At 46.2% G+C, this 15,315-nt stretch overlaps 1 protein-coding gene across 6 annotated transcripts in view; it reads right to left on the bottom strand.

The window, feature by feature from the left end:
• The window catches only part of PPIL6 (peptidylprolyl isomerase like 6), a 38,375-nt gene that overhangs the window by 9,663 nt on the left and 13,397 nt on the right, over positions 1-15,315 (bottom strand). For all 6 annotated transcript variants that reach the window (XM_002714890.6, XM_008263357.5, XM_070073712.2 and 3 more), the window contains one exon: positions 9,807-9,863. In XM_002714890.6, coding sequence (XP_002714936.1) covers positions 9,807-9,863 — 57 coding nt within the window. The remainder of the gene's footprint in view (positions 1-9,806; positions 9,864-15,315) is intronic.

Genomic DNA, 15,315 nt, shown 5'->3' with positions numbered 1-15,315 from the left:
CAGTACCCTATGAAGCTGTTGGGTTACAAGGTGCTTCCTTCCTGTGTGGGAAGGCAGGGACTCTGTCACTGAAGCTTTACTTGTAGGCACACATATGGCCCTAAATGTTGATGATGAAAGGAAATTAACGTATGTTTATTTTTAGTGACCTACAAGTAAATTTTAACCTCAAATCTTATATACATAGACCAAGATTTTGTGGGGAGCAATACTTTTTTAGGGTAAAGTTAACAAGTAGAAGAATTGTAGGGTGGTTAGCAATGGCTACCATTTTTCAGGAAATATCAGCCCCAGCACTGCCTTGAGTTCATTTATGAGAAAGAAGTAAAAGATGAGAAATTCAATAAAAGTTTCCATCTGGGACAGTAACCATCTGGGACTAACTGGGAGATATAAATATTAACTGTTAAGATTTTATTAAACTGCATTTGCTGACTGTTCTTATTAAGTTTGAAAACAAAGCAATTAAGCCATATTGGCGGTAGTGACTTGCAGGTTGTTAACTTGCAAACTGAATAAAAGACTTCTAAAAGCTCATGAAATGCAAACTAAGGCATTTCTGTAGAAATGAATCCATCTGATTACCTCAGGGCTCCACAATCACTTCAGTGGACTCTACAAACAGCCACTGATTTTACAGAAAATAACATGGGATAGAAATCTGCTCCTGGCTGGCGCCACGGCTCACTAGGCTAATCCTCCACCTGCGGCACTGACACTCCTCCAGGTTCTAGTCCCGGAGTGCCTGCCCTGTCTCTCTGCCTGGTCTTTGATCTGCCCCTCCTTACACTCTCCATCCTCCAATGCATCTTCCTCCCTCCTCCCTCCTTATGGTTTAAAGCATCAAAAGCTACAATTTTTTTTTTTTTTTTTTTTTACAGGCAGAGTGGACCTAGAGAGAGAGAGACAGAGAGAAAGGTCTTCCTTTGCCGTTGGTTCACCCTCCAATGGCCGCCGCAGCCGGTGCTCTGCGCTGATCCGATGGCAGGAGCCAGGTGCTTCTCCTGGTCTCCCATGGGGTGCAGGGCCCAAGCACCTGGGCCATCCTCCACTGCACTCCCTGGCCACAGCAGAGAGCTGGCCTGAAAGAGGGGTAACCGGGACAGAATCTGGTGCCCCGACCGGGACTAGAACTCAGGGTGCCGGCGCCGCTAGGCGGAGGATTGGCCTATTGAGCCGCGGTGCTGGCTAAAAGCTACAAATTTTTAAAAAATTATTTACTGGGGGCTGGCGCTGTGGCACAGTGGGTTAAAGCCCTGGCCTGAAGTGCTGGCATCCCTTCTGGGTGCCAGTTCTAGTCCTGGCTGCTCCTTTTCCGATCCAGCTCTCTGCTATGGCCTGGGAAAGCAGTGGAAAATGGTCTAAGTCCTTGGGCCCCTGCACCCATGTGGAAGACCCGGAAGAAGCTCCTGGCTCTTGGCTTCAGATTGGCGTAGCCCCAGCCGTTGCAGCCATCTGGGGAGTGAATCAGCAGATGAAAGATCTCTCTCTCTCTCTCTGCCTCTACCTCTCTCTGTAACTCTTTCAAATAAATAAAATCAATCTAAAAAATCATTTACTGATATGAAGTTCCTTGTTTTTTTCCAAATATAAATAGTAAATGGTGGGCATGTTTCATTTATCACTTCAAACACTAAATTAAGTTATTCACACTCCTTGATAGGAAGCTGTATCCTGTGGCAGTGTGCAGCACTGTTGAAGGGAGTGAGTCACATTAAGGTTATTTAAATAGGATGAAGCCCATGGAGATGGATTTTTATCTTCTCTGGTGAGCAGTGAGACCAAACAGTATACACCTCTGATTTGACCCAGTTTCTTCTGAGTTTCTGCCAGTGATAAAATATGTGTGGGAACCACCCACCCATAAAACAAGAAGAAATTTGCCCAAGTAGAAAGAAAGGCTATTTACTTAGAACTTCAAACGTTATGATTAGGGGGCCAGCGCTGTGGTGTAGTGGGTAAAGCACCGCCTGTGATGTCGGCATGCCATATGAGTGCCAGTTCAAGTCCGAACTTCTACACTTGATCCAGCTTCCTGCTAATGCTCCTGGAAAAAGCAGGAAGATGGCCCAAGTGCTTGGGCCCCTGCCACCCATGTGGGAGACCCAGAGGAAGCTCCTGGATCCTGGTTTTGGACCCAGCTCCAGCAATTGCAGTCAACTGGGGAGTGAACCAGTAGATGGAAGATCTCTCCCTGTCTCCCCCCTCTAAACTCTGCCTTTCATATGAATAAATAAATCTTAAAGTTATGATTCAAATGAAAGCAAAGTCAAGTTTTAAAAAATGTTTAACCAGCTTATAAAATAGTCATCAAATTAAATTATGTTATTTATTTCATTAAAAATATATTTATTGGGGCTGGCACTGTGGCATAGTATGTTAAGCTTCTGCCTGCGGTGCCAGCATCCCATCTTGGTACCAGTTCACATCCAAGCTGCTCCTCTTCTGATCCAGCTCTCTGCTAATGGCCTGGGAAAGCAGCAGAAGATGGCCCAAGTGCTTCAGCCCCTGCACTTGTGTGGGAGACCCAGAAGGAGCTCCTGGTTCCTGGTTTAGACCTGCTCAGCTCTGGACTTTGCAGCCATTTGGGGAGTGAACCAGTGGATGGAAGACCTGTGTGTGTATGTGTGTGTGTGTGTGTGTCTGTAACTGTGCCTCTCAAATAAATAAATCTTCTAAAATATATACTTATTGGGTCTGACACCTACAGTGCCATATCCCATATGGGCACTGGTTCAAGATCCAGCTGCTTCACTTCTGATCTCACTCTCTGCTAGGGCATGGGAAAGCAGTAGAAGATGGCCCAAGGACTCTGCACCCACGTGGGAGACCTGGAACAAGCTCCCAGCTCCTGGCTTTGGATGGGTGCAGCTCCAGCTGTTACGGCCATCTGGGGATTGAACCAGTGGCATTACAGGCTAATCTTTCTATTCAAAATTCTTGATATGCCTTTTAAAGTCTCTTTAATCTTCAGGTTCTATTTCCATCCCTGTCTTTTCCTTATGCAAGGATACCTCAAAAACCTCTTGGAAGATGCATACCGTGAAAAAACTATGCATGGATTTCAAAATATTTTGCACCAAAATAAACTTTTAAAAAATGTGTTTATTTGAAAAGCAGAGTTACACAGACAGAGAAAGATCTTCCATCTGCTGGTTCACTCCCCAAATGGCTGCAACAGCTGGAACTGGGCCAAAGCCAAAGCCAGGTGCCTGGAACTCCATCCGGGTCTCCCATATGAGTGGCAGCGGACCAAACACTTGGGCCATCTTCCACTGCTTTCCCAGGCACATTAGCAGGGAGTTGGATGGGAAGTGGAGCAGCTGGAACTTGAACTGGAGTTCATATGGGATACCAGCATCACAGACAGTTAACAGGCTGTACCACAAAGCCACCCCCTAGTTCCATTTACATGAATTTTTAAAAGTACACCTACATGGGGCTGCCATTGTGGTACAGAGGGTTAAGCCACAGACTGCAGCACCAGCATCCCATACGGCTGCTGGTTCGAGCCCCGACTGTTCCACTTCTGATCCAGCTCCTGCTAATGCACCTGAGAAAGCAGCAGAGGATGGCTCAAGTGATTGGGCCCCTACACCCACGTGGAAGACCCAGAAGAAGCTCCTGGCTCTTGGCTTCAGCCTGGCCCACTGCTGGCTGTTGTGGTCATCTGGGGAGTGAACCAGCAGATGGAAGATCTCTCTCTCTCTCTCTCTCTCTCCTTCTCTCACTCTGTAAATCTGCTTTCAAATAAATAAATAAAAATTTTTAAAAAATTACACATACTTCATATGTTCATGAACTTGAGCTACTGGATGCTAGAATTTCCCCTGGAGTTTCCTGATTGCATACACATAGTGCACCGGCCACTTGTCTGTCCTCTGTCCTTTCAGTTCTGCTAGAATATTGTTTCGCAATGCAAGTTTGTTTCAATCTGAGTGATACATTAGTGAACATTGAGCATTATGAAATTTACCCCTGCATGCACATTCCTGCAGTGGGGGGCTCTAGGTGAATGAAACTGCACCCACCTGCAGAGAGCCCCAAGAGCACAGCACCAGCTGCCTCCTGTGGTGTGAGGGGCCACCCCCACCCCCACCCCTGACTTCCTCCTCCCTCTTCCACCATTTCAAAGCCACTGGGAAACTGTCCTTCCCACACATATCTTCCCGAACTTCAAGTCTTTTCAAGGTCAAGTTCCATACTTATTACGGGATTTATATGTTTCTTCGCCACTTGACATATGTAAAACTATGCTATTGATGTTTTAGGTTACTATCTTGTTTTCTGATGTGTCACTTGGGATTTTCACCTCATTTTTGCCATAAACCCTAAGGATTTTTTGGTTTTGATTCTTTTTAGAGATATTTGATTGACAAACTTTTCATTTTTATTCAAAAGCAGAGAGAGAGAGAGAGAGAGAGAGAGAGAGAGAGAGAGAGAGAGATTCCATCTGTTGTTTCACTCCAAATGCCTGCAATAGCCAGAGATGGGCCAGGCAGAAGCCAGGAGCCAGGAACTCAATCCAGGTCTCCCATGTGGGTGGCAGGAACCCAAGTGGCTGAGCCATCATCTGCTGCCTCCCAGGAAGCACATGAGCAGGAAGCTGCATCGGAAGTAGAGTAGCTGGCACTACAACCACTCTGATATGGGACACAGGCATCACAAATGGCTACTTAACTGCTGTACTAGATGCCTGCCCCCAGCCATTAATGCTGCACCGTGCAGAGGTTTTTAGGAACACATGTCATGCTATAAGAGAACTGACTCTATTTCTTGCAAAGTGGCAGCTGGGCCCAGAAGCTTCCCCAGACTCATTTCCGTCCCATCCCCTGGGTGCTGCGGTCTTTCAGCAAAATGCTCAGAATCCCTGGTGGTCTCCACTTCTGTCACACTGACAGACACTGATGCAGCAAATGCCTAGATCCACTAGAACACTGGAGGCAGCAAAACGGTGCTGTTCTAATTCTGTCACTTCCTTCTCATTTATTAATTAAAATTCTTTTTTAAGATTTTTATTTATTTATTTAAAAGAGTTTTAGAGAGAGGAGGAGAGAGATCTTCCATCCACTAGTTCACTCCCCAGATGGCCACAATGGCCAGGCCAGGGCTGGGCCAGGCCAAAGCCAGGAGCCAGAAGCTTCACCCAGGTCTCCCATGTGGGTAGCAGGGACCCAAGCACTTGGGCCATCTTCCCCTGCTTTTCCCAGGCCATTAGCAGGGAGCTGAATTGAAAGTGGAGTAGCTGGGATACAAACCAGTGCCTATGTGGGATGCCAGCATCGCAGGTGGCAGCTTTACCCACTACTCCACAATGCCAACCCCTACGATTCTTTTTTTTAAGATTTACTTATTTGAAAGGCAGAGTTACAGAGAGGCAGAGGCAGAGGCAGAGAGAGAGAGGACTTCCATCCAATGGTTCACTCCCCAGTTGGCCGCAACGGCCAGAGCTAAGCCGATCCAAAAGCAGGAGCCAGGAGCTTCTTCTGGGTCTCCCACGTGGGTGCAGGGGCCCAAGGATCTGGGACATCTTCTACTGATTTCCTAGGCCATAGCAGAGAGCTGGATCAGAAGTGGGGCAGCTGGGGCTCAAACCAGTGCCCAAACTGGTGCCCATATGGGATGCTAGCACTGCAGGCAGCAGCCTTACCCGCTACGCCACAGCACCGGCCCCTAGAATTCTTGTATAAAGAGATGTTTCCTCTTATTTACAATTTGGTACAGTTCATATAGGAAAAGCAGGATAAATGCTTGATTCTTTGTGTTTGTCAATTTTCAAGATAATAATTTTTTCCTGTTATGCCTAGGAGGTAAACAATTAGGCTTTATTTCATAATATCATTATGAACTCAAGGATTTAAAGTACTTGTTCAGTTTCGATCAATGCAATTACTATTCCTTGTGAAGCTCAAATTACTCCATCTTTGTACAGTAAGTGCCTCTTCCAGTTGGCTCCCGAGGCCTTCTGATATGACCCTAGCAATCTCTAAGAGCATTCTTGCTGATGGAACACAGGGTTCCAGGCTCCTCTTGTACATTTCCTGCCTGAGATCTGGAGGTGGTCATTTCTCCCGGAAGCCCTGGTTTCTTTGAGTGAGAAGTGATTATTTCAAAAAAACAGTCGAAATGCTGGGGGTGCTCGTGGCTATTGGTCAGTTCTGTTTGTGGGCCTCCTCAGTGGACAGAGCTATATGTATAGAAAGGAACTCGTTGGATTTAAGGTGATATTTCCAATTCCCATTAGGGAATTATCAGCCTCAATTATATTTCATCAGTCTCTTCTTTCTTTCACATTGAAAAGTCCTGATTGGGCCAGTACCACAGCTCACTACGCTAATCCTCCGCCTGTGGCGCCGGCACCCCGGGTTCTAGTCCCAGTTGGGGTGCCAGATTCTGTCCCGGTTGCTCCTCTTCCAGTCCAGCTCTCTGCTGTGGCCCGGGAAGGCAGGGGAGGATGGCCCAAGTGCTTGAGCCCTGCACCCGCATGGGAGACCGGGAGGAAGCACCTGGCTCCTGGCTTCAGATCAGTGCAGCGTGCCGGCCGCAACACATCGGCTGCCGCAGCCATTTCGGGGGGTGAACCAATGGAAAAAGGAAGACCTTTCTCCTGACTCCTTCTCACTGTCTAACTCTGCCTGTCAAAAAAAAAAAAAGTCCTGATGGTAAATGACAAAGAAGATGATGGAATCAGAATCAGAGACTTACTCACTGACCTTACATTATGTCTACAACAATCTCAGAATAACAATCCTAATAATGTCATCATCAGTACAATTATTGAGAAGAGTTTCCTAATATTTTTGCACGTATTCTTCATTTTCTTCCATTTAAAAAAGACTATCTCCACTGCTCAAGCAGATAGTAATTGCCTTTTATGCTCTTAACCTTTGCCTCTTCATTGAATTTTAGTTCTCCAAGTGATTATGGGATTAATGCTCACCACCAGTCCTATGTCAAGGTCTCTTATAATCTGTTGTGTGAATGTCCTCAAGAAAGGGGTTGGCGCTGTGGTGTACTGGGCTAAGCCTCTGCCTGCAGCACTGGCATCACATATGGACACTGGTTCGAGTCCGGCTGTTCCTCTTCCAATCCAGCTCTCTGCTGTGGCCTGAAATAGCAGTAGATGATGGCCCAAGTCCTTGGGCCCCTGCACCCACGTGGGAGACCCAGAAGAAGCTCCTGGCTCCTGGCTTCGGATCAGCGCAGCTCTGCCCATTGTGGCCATCTGGGGAGTAAGCCAGTGGATGGAAGATCTCTCTCTGTCTCTCCCTCTCTGTTTGTAACTCTGCCTCTCAAATTAAATTAAATTAAGAAAAAGAATGAAAGTGCTCAGGAAGGGATTAGGTAACACTCTTCCCTGAAGTTTTGCATGCTGGTAGCTCTGCATGCCCTCTGTAATTCAAGGTCACTTTGGCTGGACAGAAAATCCTTATTTCACATTCATGATATGAGCATCATAAATAAATTACTCTTTTTCTTCTGGCATGTTGCTATCAGAGAATGTGGTAATCACCTAATTTTCTTTCCCTTATTAGTTACTCTTTTTTTTCTAAAGGTACAAATAATTTTTCCTTTTCCTCAATGCCTCTTAATGTTACTAAATTAGGTTTCAGTGTTGGTTGGTCTACTTCAATATTGCTGGGAACATGGTATGCTCTCTCAAGAAGTAGTTTCAATTTTTTATACTTATGTGAGGATTTTTATCTGAGGTATGAACATTTTTACTTGCGATATATAAATATTTTCACTCAAGGCATAGACATATACTTGAGGTATACATAGTAGTCAAGATCAATCAAACATCTAAGATATATAATTTAATAAATATAATTTCAGGTATTTCAGCATGATATTGTGTAACCCACACTTAAAATAGCATATAGAACATTAAATTCTTTTACATATTTCAGGGATGTTTTCTTTCATTACAGTTCTTAGCCTTCATTCTGCTCCTTTGCACTAATTTAGTTCCTCAGGGATACTTGTTGTCTTCCATATGCCACCTTTAATTTTTATCACTTGCTTGTAAATTCTTTTCATCTTTCCTCATTTCTGTTTTTAAAAAGCCCCGCCTTCCTGGGGCCAGTGTTGTGGTGCAGCGGATTAAGCTGCCACCAGCATCCCACACAGGCACTGCTTCAAGTTCTCCCTACTCCACTTCTGATCCAGCTCCCTGCTAACACATGTGGGAAAGCAGCAGCAGGTGGCTGACGTCCTTGCACCCACATGGGAGACCCAGATGTAGTTCCAGACACCTGGCTTTGGTCTGGCCCAGCCCAGTCTGTTGCAGACATTTGAGGAATGAACCAGCAGATGGAAGATCTCTCTCTCTCTCTATCTGTTGTGTTTTTTGCTCTTGTTATTTCTAGTTTCTTCATTTCCAAAATTGCTTTTCTTCAATTGCTAATTCATTCCTCAGTCTGTCACCTAATGGGAGTTTTTCTAATTGTGACTGAGTTCTTTCACGTCCTATATCATTTTCATATCGTTTTGCCTGTTTTGAGACAGCCTGTGACAGCTCTGATCTGTAGGCATGTCCCTCTAGCGTGGATTTGTTATCTAGAGTGATGTCACTCTGCTTTTTGACCCTTTTTATAACCCTGGAATTTTCATTGTTCATTTTTAAGTAAAGCTCATTTTCCTAAGTGTGTAGAAGGAGGTGTGGCTTTAGAAGGAGGGCAGATTTTCCAGTTTCACAGAGCTCCCTTTTGTGCTGTTTTCCTCTAGTGCTGGCTTGCTTTCTGAGATTTCCTGGCTCTGTTCCCACCCTTTTTTCATCTATTGTCCCTTTATCCTTTTACACTTCTGATTCCATTCCTGGCAGTTCTTCCACAGTTGAGCCTGCCCTGGGAGAGAGGCGGTCAGATCCGCTTTGAGAGCTCACAAGGGTTACATTGCTCTGCTCTTGTCAAACCTCACCTAGGTCCCCTCGCACTCCCCAATAAATGGCTATTCTCTGATTTGCGGGCCCACCACACGCCCTGCTTTCCTCACACAGATGCTGCTTCCAGATGGATCCATGGCTACTGCCTGCTTGTCCTCACCCCTGGGATTTTGGAATTCGTGTAGATACACAGTCATCTATTTTGTTGTGAATATTATCCAGGGTTTTCAGTTTTTCTATTATTTCATCTGTTTTTATGTTGGGCTTTGGGAAAAGTTAAAAGCTATGATGCTAATACTACCATTGTCTCAAAATCCCCCCAAGAGCAATATTAATAGAATGATGATAAGGTGCCAATTCCAAATAATAGCAGGGCAAGTTACAAGCCTTAAAATATAAATTCCCAGGACCAGTGTTGTGGCACAGCAGATAAAGCTGCTGCCTGGGGCACCAACATCCCATATGGGTGACAGCTGGAGTCCTGGCTGCTCTATTTCCGGTCCAGCTCCTTGCTAATGGCATGGGAAAAGCAGCATAAGATGACCCAAGTACTAGGGCCCCTGCCATCAATGTGGGAGATACAGAAGAAGTTCCTGGCTCCTGGCTTCAGCCTGGCCCAGCCCTAGCCATAGTGGGCATTTGGGGAGTAAACCAGCAGATGGAAGATCTCTGTCTCTCCTTCTCCCTCAAATACGTGAATATATAAAAATTCCATTGACACCACAATCCTCATTCAATGATTTATCCTAAAGAAATAATATGCTTTAGCAAATAGGAAAAAAAAATGTGTATACAAAATCATTCTCTCCTGGAGTGCCTTCCCTTCCCTAGTCTTCCCTCCCATTGCCCCAACACTCCCTTCTCTGGAGCTGTGAAACTAGGCAGGCCCCCTGAGTACTCAGCTGGCACAGTTCAGGATTACCTTCAAACACGGGTCCGTAAATCGACTCTCCGTCGTTTCCTCTTCCCGCAACTATATCTGAGAAACAGCAAGAAAGACCCATTAGAATTCTGAGACTGAAAAACAGAGTAGAGTAATGCGAGGGAAAAGATGACAGTTTCAGCCGGCGCCATGGCTCACTAGGCTAATCCTCCGCCTGTGGCACTGGCACCCCAGGTTCTAATCCCGGTTGGGGCACCGGATTCTGTCCTGGTTGCTCCTCTTCCAGTCCAGCTCTCTGCTGTGGCCCGGGAAGGCAGTGGAGGATGGCCCAAGTCCTTGGGCCCTGCACCCACATGGGAGACCAGGAGGAAGCACCTGGCTCCTGGCTTTGGATCAGCGCAGCACGCCGGCCGTGATGACCATTTGGGGGGTGAATCAACAGAAGGAAGACCTTTCTCTCTGTCTCTCTCTCACTGTCTAACTCTGCCTGTCAAAAAAAAAAAAAATGATACTTTCAATTATGATTCTCCATATGCCAGAGTAAGTTACCTATCTGTTCGATAGCTAAGCCATGGAATATGTCTATAAGGATTTCCCTCGTGTTTTCTAGGCCCTTTTCCTTTCATGATCCCATTTTGCCCCCCTCAGAATAACTGAGTTATGTCTAATGAAAAGGCAAAACCTTTAAAATGATGACGTATTAAATTATGATTATACACATGATTTTAGGGAAGCTTATTCATGTAAATTCTGTTTACTATACAAATTATCCCAGAGTCCACCTTGCTTTTCAGAAAAATGGAAAGATTAAACTGGAAGAGTTAAGTTTGGTTTAGAACATGAAGAAAAACAGGTGATCTAAAACAATTTCCTGTTTCAATTTTCATTCCTATATTTACCCTATGACATATTTACCCCATAAATGATAATATTTATTTATTTTCAAATATTTATTTATTTGAGAGATACAGTTACAGAGAGAGAGGCAGAGAGAGAGAGAGAAATTTTCCATTCACTGGTTCACTCCCCATATGGCCTCAACAGCCTGAGCTGAGCCGATCTGAAGTCAGGAGCTAGAAGCTTCTTCCAGGTCTCCCATGCAGGTACAGGAGCCCAAGCACTTGGCCCATCTTCTACTGCTTTTCCAGGCCACAGCTGGATTGGAAGCGGAGTAGCCGGGACTAGAACTGGTGCCGTGTGGGATTCTGGCACTGCAGGTGGATGCTTAGCCCACTACACCACAGTGCTGGCCCCGATAATATTTATTTACCCAGTATTTCTGAAATGGAACAACTTATAATGGAATGAGGTACGTTTTATAGGTGATTATACAACATGCATATTTTGGCTAATATCATGCTCCCTGCACAGTAAGACTCCATGCACAAGTCATAGCTAAACCCATCTACAGGCAGAAGGGAGGCAAGCCACTCCTGTGGCAGCGGCAGTCTCAGGTCCGCCCGCTGTGCCCAGCCTCCCCATTAGTCTCCTGGACTTCTCTGGCTCCCCGATCCACCCCTACCTGTAACACAGTGTTTCAGAATTTCTGCGGAAAGACTCTTATTTTCACTCAGTACAAGCAATTCATTAAAAAAAAATTATTTATTTGAAAGGCAGAATTTCACAGAGATAGGAAGAGACTGAGACAGAGAGATCTGAGATCTACTTTCAATCTGCTGGTTCACTCCCCAGATGAATGCAATGGCTGAAGTTGGGCCAGCCAGAATTCCATCTGGGTCTCCTAAGTGGGTGCAGGGGTCCAAGGACCTGCACTGTCTTGTGCTGCCCTCCCAAGCACATTAGCAACCAGGACTTGAACCAGGGCAATTATGGGATGCTGTCTTTGCAGGCAGTGGTTCAACCCACTGCTGCCACGCCGGCCTTACCTAGCATGTTCACTCTTCCAAGGGCTGCTGTCTATCACTGTGCAGCACCACATGCTTATGGAACACACCCTCTCATAGTCATCACTGTCACCATCATCACGCTCAGTGTAAGGATGACATAATAAAAGGTATTAAATTATATCTTGAGGGGCCAGAGCTGTGGTGTAGCAGGTAAAGCCGCTGCCTGCAACGCTGGCATCCTATATGGATGCTGGATCAAGTCCCGCTGCTCCTCTTCCAATCCACCTTCCTGCTAATGTGCCTGGGAAAGCAGTGAAAGATGGCCCAAGTGCCTGGGTCCCTGAACCCATGTGGGAGCCCCAGAAGAAGCTCCTGACTCCTGGCTTTGGTCTGGCCGAGCCCTGGCCATTGCAGCCACTTGGGGAGTGTACCAGTGGACGGAAGAGCTCTGTCTCTCGCTGTCTTTCCCTGTAACTGTGCCTTTCAAATAAATACAAATAAATCTTTTAAAAATAAATAGTAAATTATATCCTGAGAGACTGAGATATTTCTGAATGTAGAAGGCCTATGGGAAGTACAGAAGGGGAACCCAACCAAAGTGCTATAATACCTTCTTTAACTTTGTAGTTTTTTTTTTTACTTCAACTTTTTTTTTTTTTTTTTTTTGACAGGCAGAGTGGACAGTGAGAGAGAGAGAGAGAGAGAGAGAGAGAGAGAAAGGTCTTCCTTTTCCGTTGGTTCACCCCGCAATGGCCGCTGCGGCCGGCACGCTGTGGCCGGCGCACCGCGCTGATCCGATGGCAGGAGCCAGGTGCTTCCTCCTGGTTTCCCATGTGGGTGCAGGGCCCAAGGACTTGTACCATCCTCCACTGCATTCATGGGCCACAGCAGAGAGCTGGACTGGAAGAGGAGCAACCAGGACAGAACTGGCGCCCCAACCGGGACTAGAACCGGGGTGCCGGCGCCACAGGCGGAGGATTAGCCTATTAAGGCGTGGCGCCGGCCTAATTTTGTAGTTTTTAAATAAAGAGAATGTACGTTTCCTGTTTAACTTTTCATTCATTCATTCATTCAACAAATACTGAGAACCTTACTATTTGCCAGGCACTATTCTAGAAGGTGGGATGCAACAGTGAACAAAATAGATAAAAATTTCTTCCCTCCTGGAATCTATCCTCTAATGAAGAGAAATACACAATAAATAAACACAGTAAAAAGTATGTAAGAGTATGTCCAGAGGAGAAAACTGCTATGAAGAGGGATAGGCACTATGGTGTAGCAGGTTTTGCCATTGCCTGTGACACTGCCCAGCATCTCCTAATGCGATGGTGTGAGAGCTGGCTGCTCCACTTCTAATCCAGCTTCCTGCTGATGGCCTGGGAAAGCAGAGGAAGATGGCCCAAGTGCCTGGGCCCCAGCACCCATGTGGGAGACCCAGATAAAGTTCCAGGTTCCCGGATTCAGCTTGGTCCAGCCTTAGCTGTTGTGACCATTTGGGGAGTAAACCAGTGGATGGAAGATGTCTGTCTCTCTCTCACAGTGTGTGTATGTGTGTGTGTTTCTTTCCTTTTCTCTGTAACTGTGCCTTTCAAAAGAAATATTTTTAAAAAACTATTATGCAGAGTAATACAACAAGGTAAGGTGATAGGAGAATACCAGGGGAGGGCTGAGAAGAGCTATGTTAAGAGGGCACAGCGGCAGATTGAGCCAGCATGGTCAGGAAGATCCTTACTGAAATGAACTCTGGGCAAAGATCAGAAACAGATACAGGGATGAAGCAAACAAATATTTGTGGGGATATCTGGGAGGAGTGTATCCAAGGCAAAACAAACAAAAAAGTCCTCAAAAAAATAAAGGATGACCCATGCCAGACGTGCCTAAGGAACAGCAAGGAGGCCAGTATGGGGCAGAGCGGGCGGAGGAAGATAGCAGGAGATGGGAAGTAGTAGAGGGCGTGCTGTGTAGACAGTGTAGAGTCTACTGGTTCCAAAGGCCAGAAGGAGCACACAGCCGCATCCTAAGGTATAGCTTGAAACCACGTTTAGCTCCTGTACCCAAAATGCTACTTGTGCCTATGGGAATTTGACATCTGAAGAAAGAGGACTGCTTCTAGAAGTTGGTACTTTCAATACACCACAATGTTGAATTCTCACCACATCCTGTGATATTGTGATAATATTCTAATTATCTCTACTTAAAAAAAAAAAAAACTGATTTACTTGAAAGGTAGATTTGAGGGGCCGGCGCTGTGGCGCAGTGGGTTAATGCCCTGGCCTGAAGTGCCAGTATCCCATATGGGTGCCAGTTCGAGTCCTGGCTGCACCTCTTCCAATCCAGCTCTCTGCTATGGCCTGGGAAAGCAGTGGAAGATGGCCCAAGTACTTGGGCTCCTGCACCCGCGTGGGAGACCCAGAAGAAGCTCCTGGCTCCTGGCTTTGGATCACAGCTCTGGCCATTGCAGTCATTTGAGGAGTGAACCATCGAATGGAAGACCTCTCTCCCTTTCTCTGTTTCTCTCTCTCTTTCTGCCTCTCCTCTTTCTATGTAACTACTCTGACTTTCAAATAAATAAATAAATCTTTTTTTTTTTTTTTAAAAAAGCAGATTTGAGAGAGAGAGAGAAAGAGACAGATCTTCCATCTGCTGGTTCATTCTCCAAATGGCTGCAATGGCCAGGGCTGGGCTGGGCTGGGCTGAAGGCAGGAGTCAGGAGCTTCATCCAGAGAGCCCATGTACTTAGGCCACTGCCTTCCCAGGCATATTAACAGAGAGCTGGATCAGAAGTGAGGCAGTAGAGACTTGAACTGTTGCCCATATGGGATGCTGGCATAGCAGGTGGCAGCTCAACCTGCTATGCCACAGCACCAGCCCCCATCCCCATTTTATGATAAAGAAACGGCTTCAAAGATGCTAAGTGGCCTATCCAGGTGGTCAAGTTTATTCCAGTATATGTCAGAGTTAGGATGTGAATCTAACAGTGAGATTTTAAAAATTAAAAATTCATTTTTATTTACTCAGAAGTCAGAGAATAAAACAAAGACTGACAGAGAGATCTGCCATCTGCTGGTTCACCTCACAAATGCCCACTATAGCCAGGGCTGAGCCAAACTGAAGCCAGGAGCCAGGAACTCCACCTGGGTCTCCCACGTGGTGGCAGGGACTCAACTACTTGAGCCCTCACCTGTTGCCTCTTAAGAGTATGCATTAGTGGCCGGCGCTGCGGCTCAATAGGCTAATCCTCCGCCTTGCGGCACCGGCACACCGGGTTCTAGTCCCGGTCGGGGCGCCAGATTCTGTCCCGGTTGCCCCTCTTCCAGGCCAGCTCTCTGCTGTGGCCAGGGAGTGCAGTGGAGGATGGCCCAAGTGCTTGGGCCCTGCACCCCATGGGAGACCAGGAGAAGCACCTGGCTCCTGGCTTTGGATCAGCGTGGTACACCAGCTGCAGCAGCCATTGGAGGGTGAACCAATGGCAAAGGAAGACCTTTCTCTCTGTCTCTCTCTTTCACTGTCCACTCTGCCTGTCAAAAAAAAAAAAAAAAGAGTATGCATTAGCAAGAAGAAAGAGAGTAGCAGAGCTGGGATTCGAACCAAGCACTTTGATATGGGAGGTAGGCATCTCAAGCAGCATCTTAAACACTCTAGCAAATGCTTGACCCTGACAATCTTATTTTTCTACCAAATTGATTTTACTTGGGCCAGTG

The sequence above is a fragment of the Oryctolagus cuniculus genome, chromosome 5 (assembly GCF_051225735.1).
Source record: "Oryctolagus cuniculus isolate XC-2025 breed Fujian yellow rabbit chromosome 5, ASM5122573v1, whole genome shotgun sequence".
Taxonomy (NCBI): Eukaryota; Metazoa; Chordata; class Mammalia; order Lagomorpha; family Leporidae; genus Oryctolagus; species Oryctolagus cuniculus.
The sequence above is the reverse complement of the archived record's forward strand: the minus strand, read 5'-3'. Positions and strand labels throughout refer to the sequence as shown.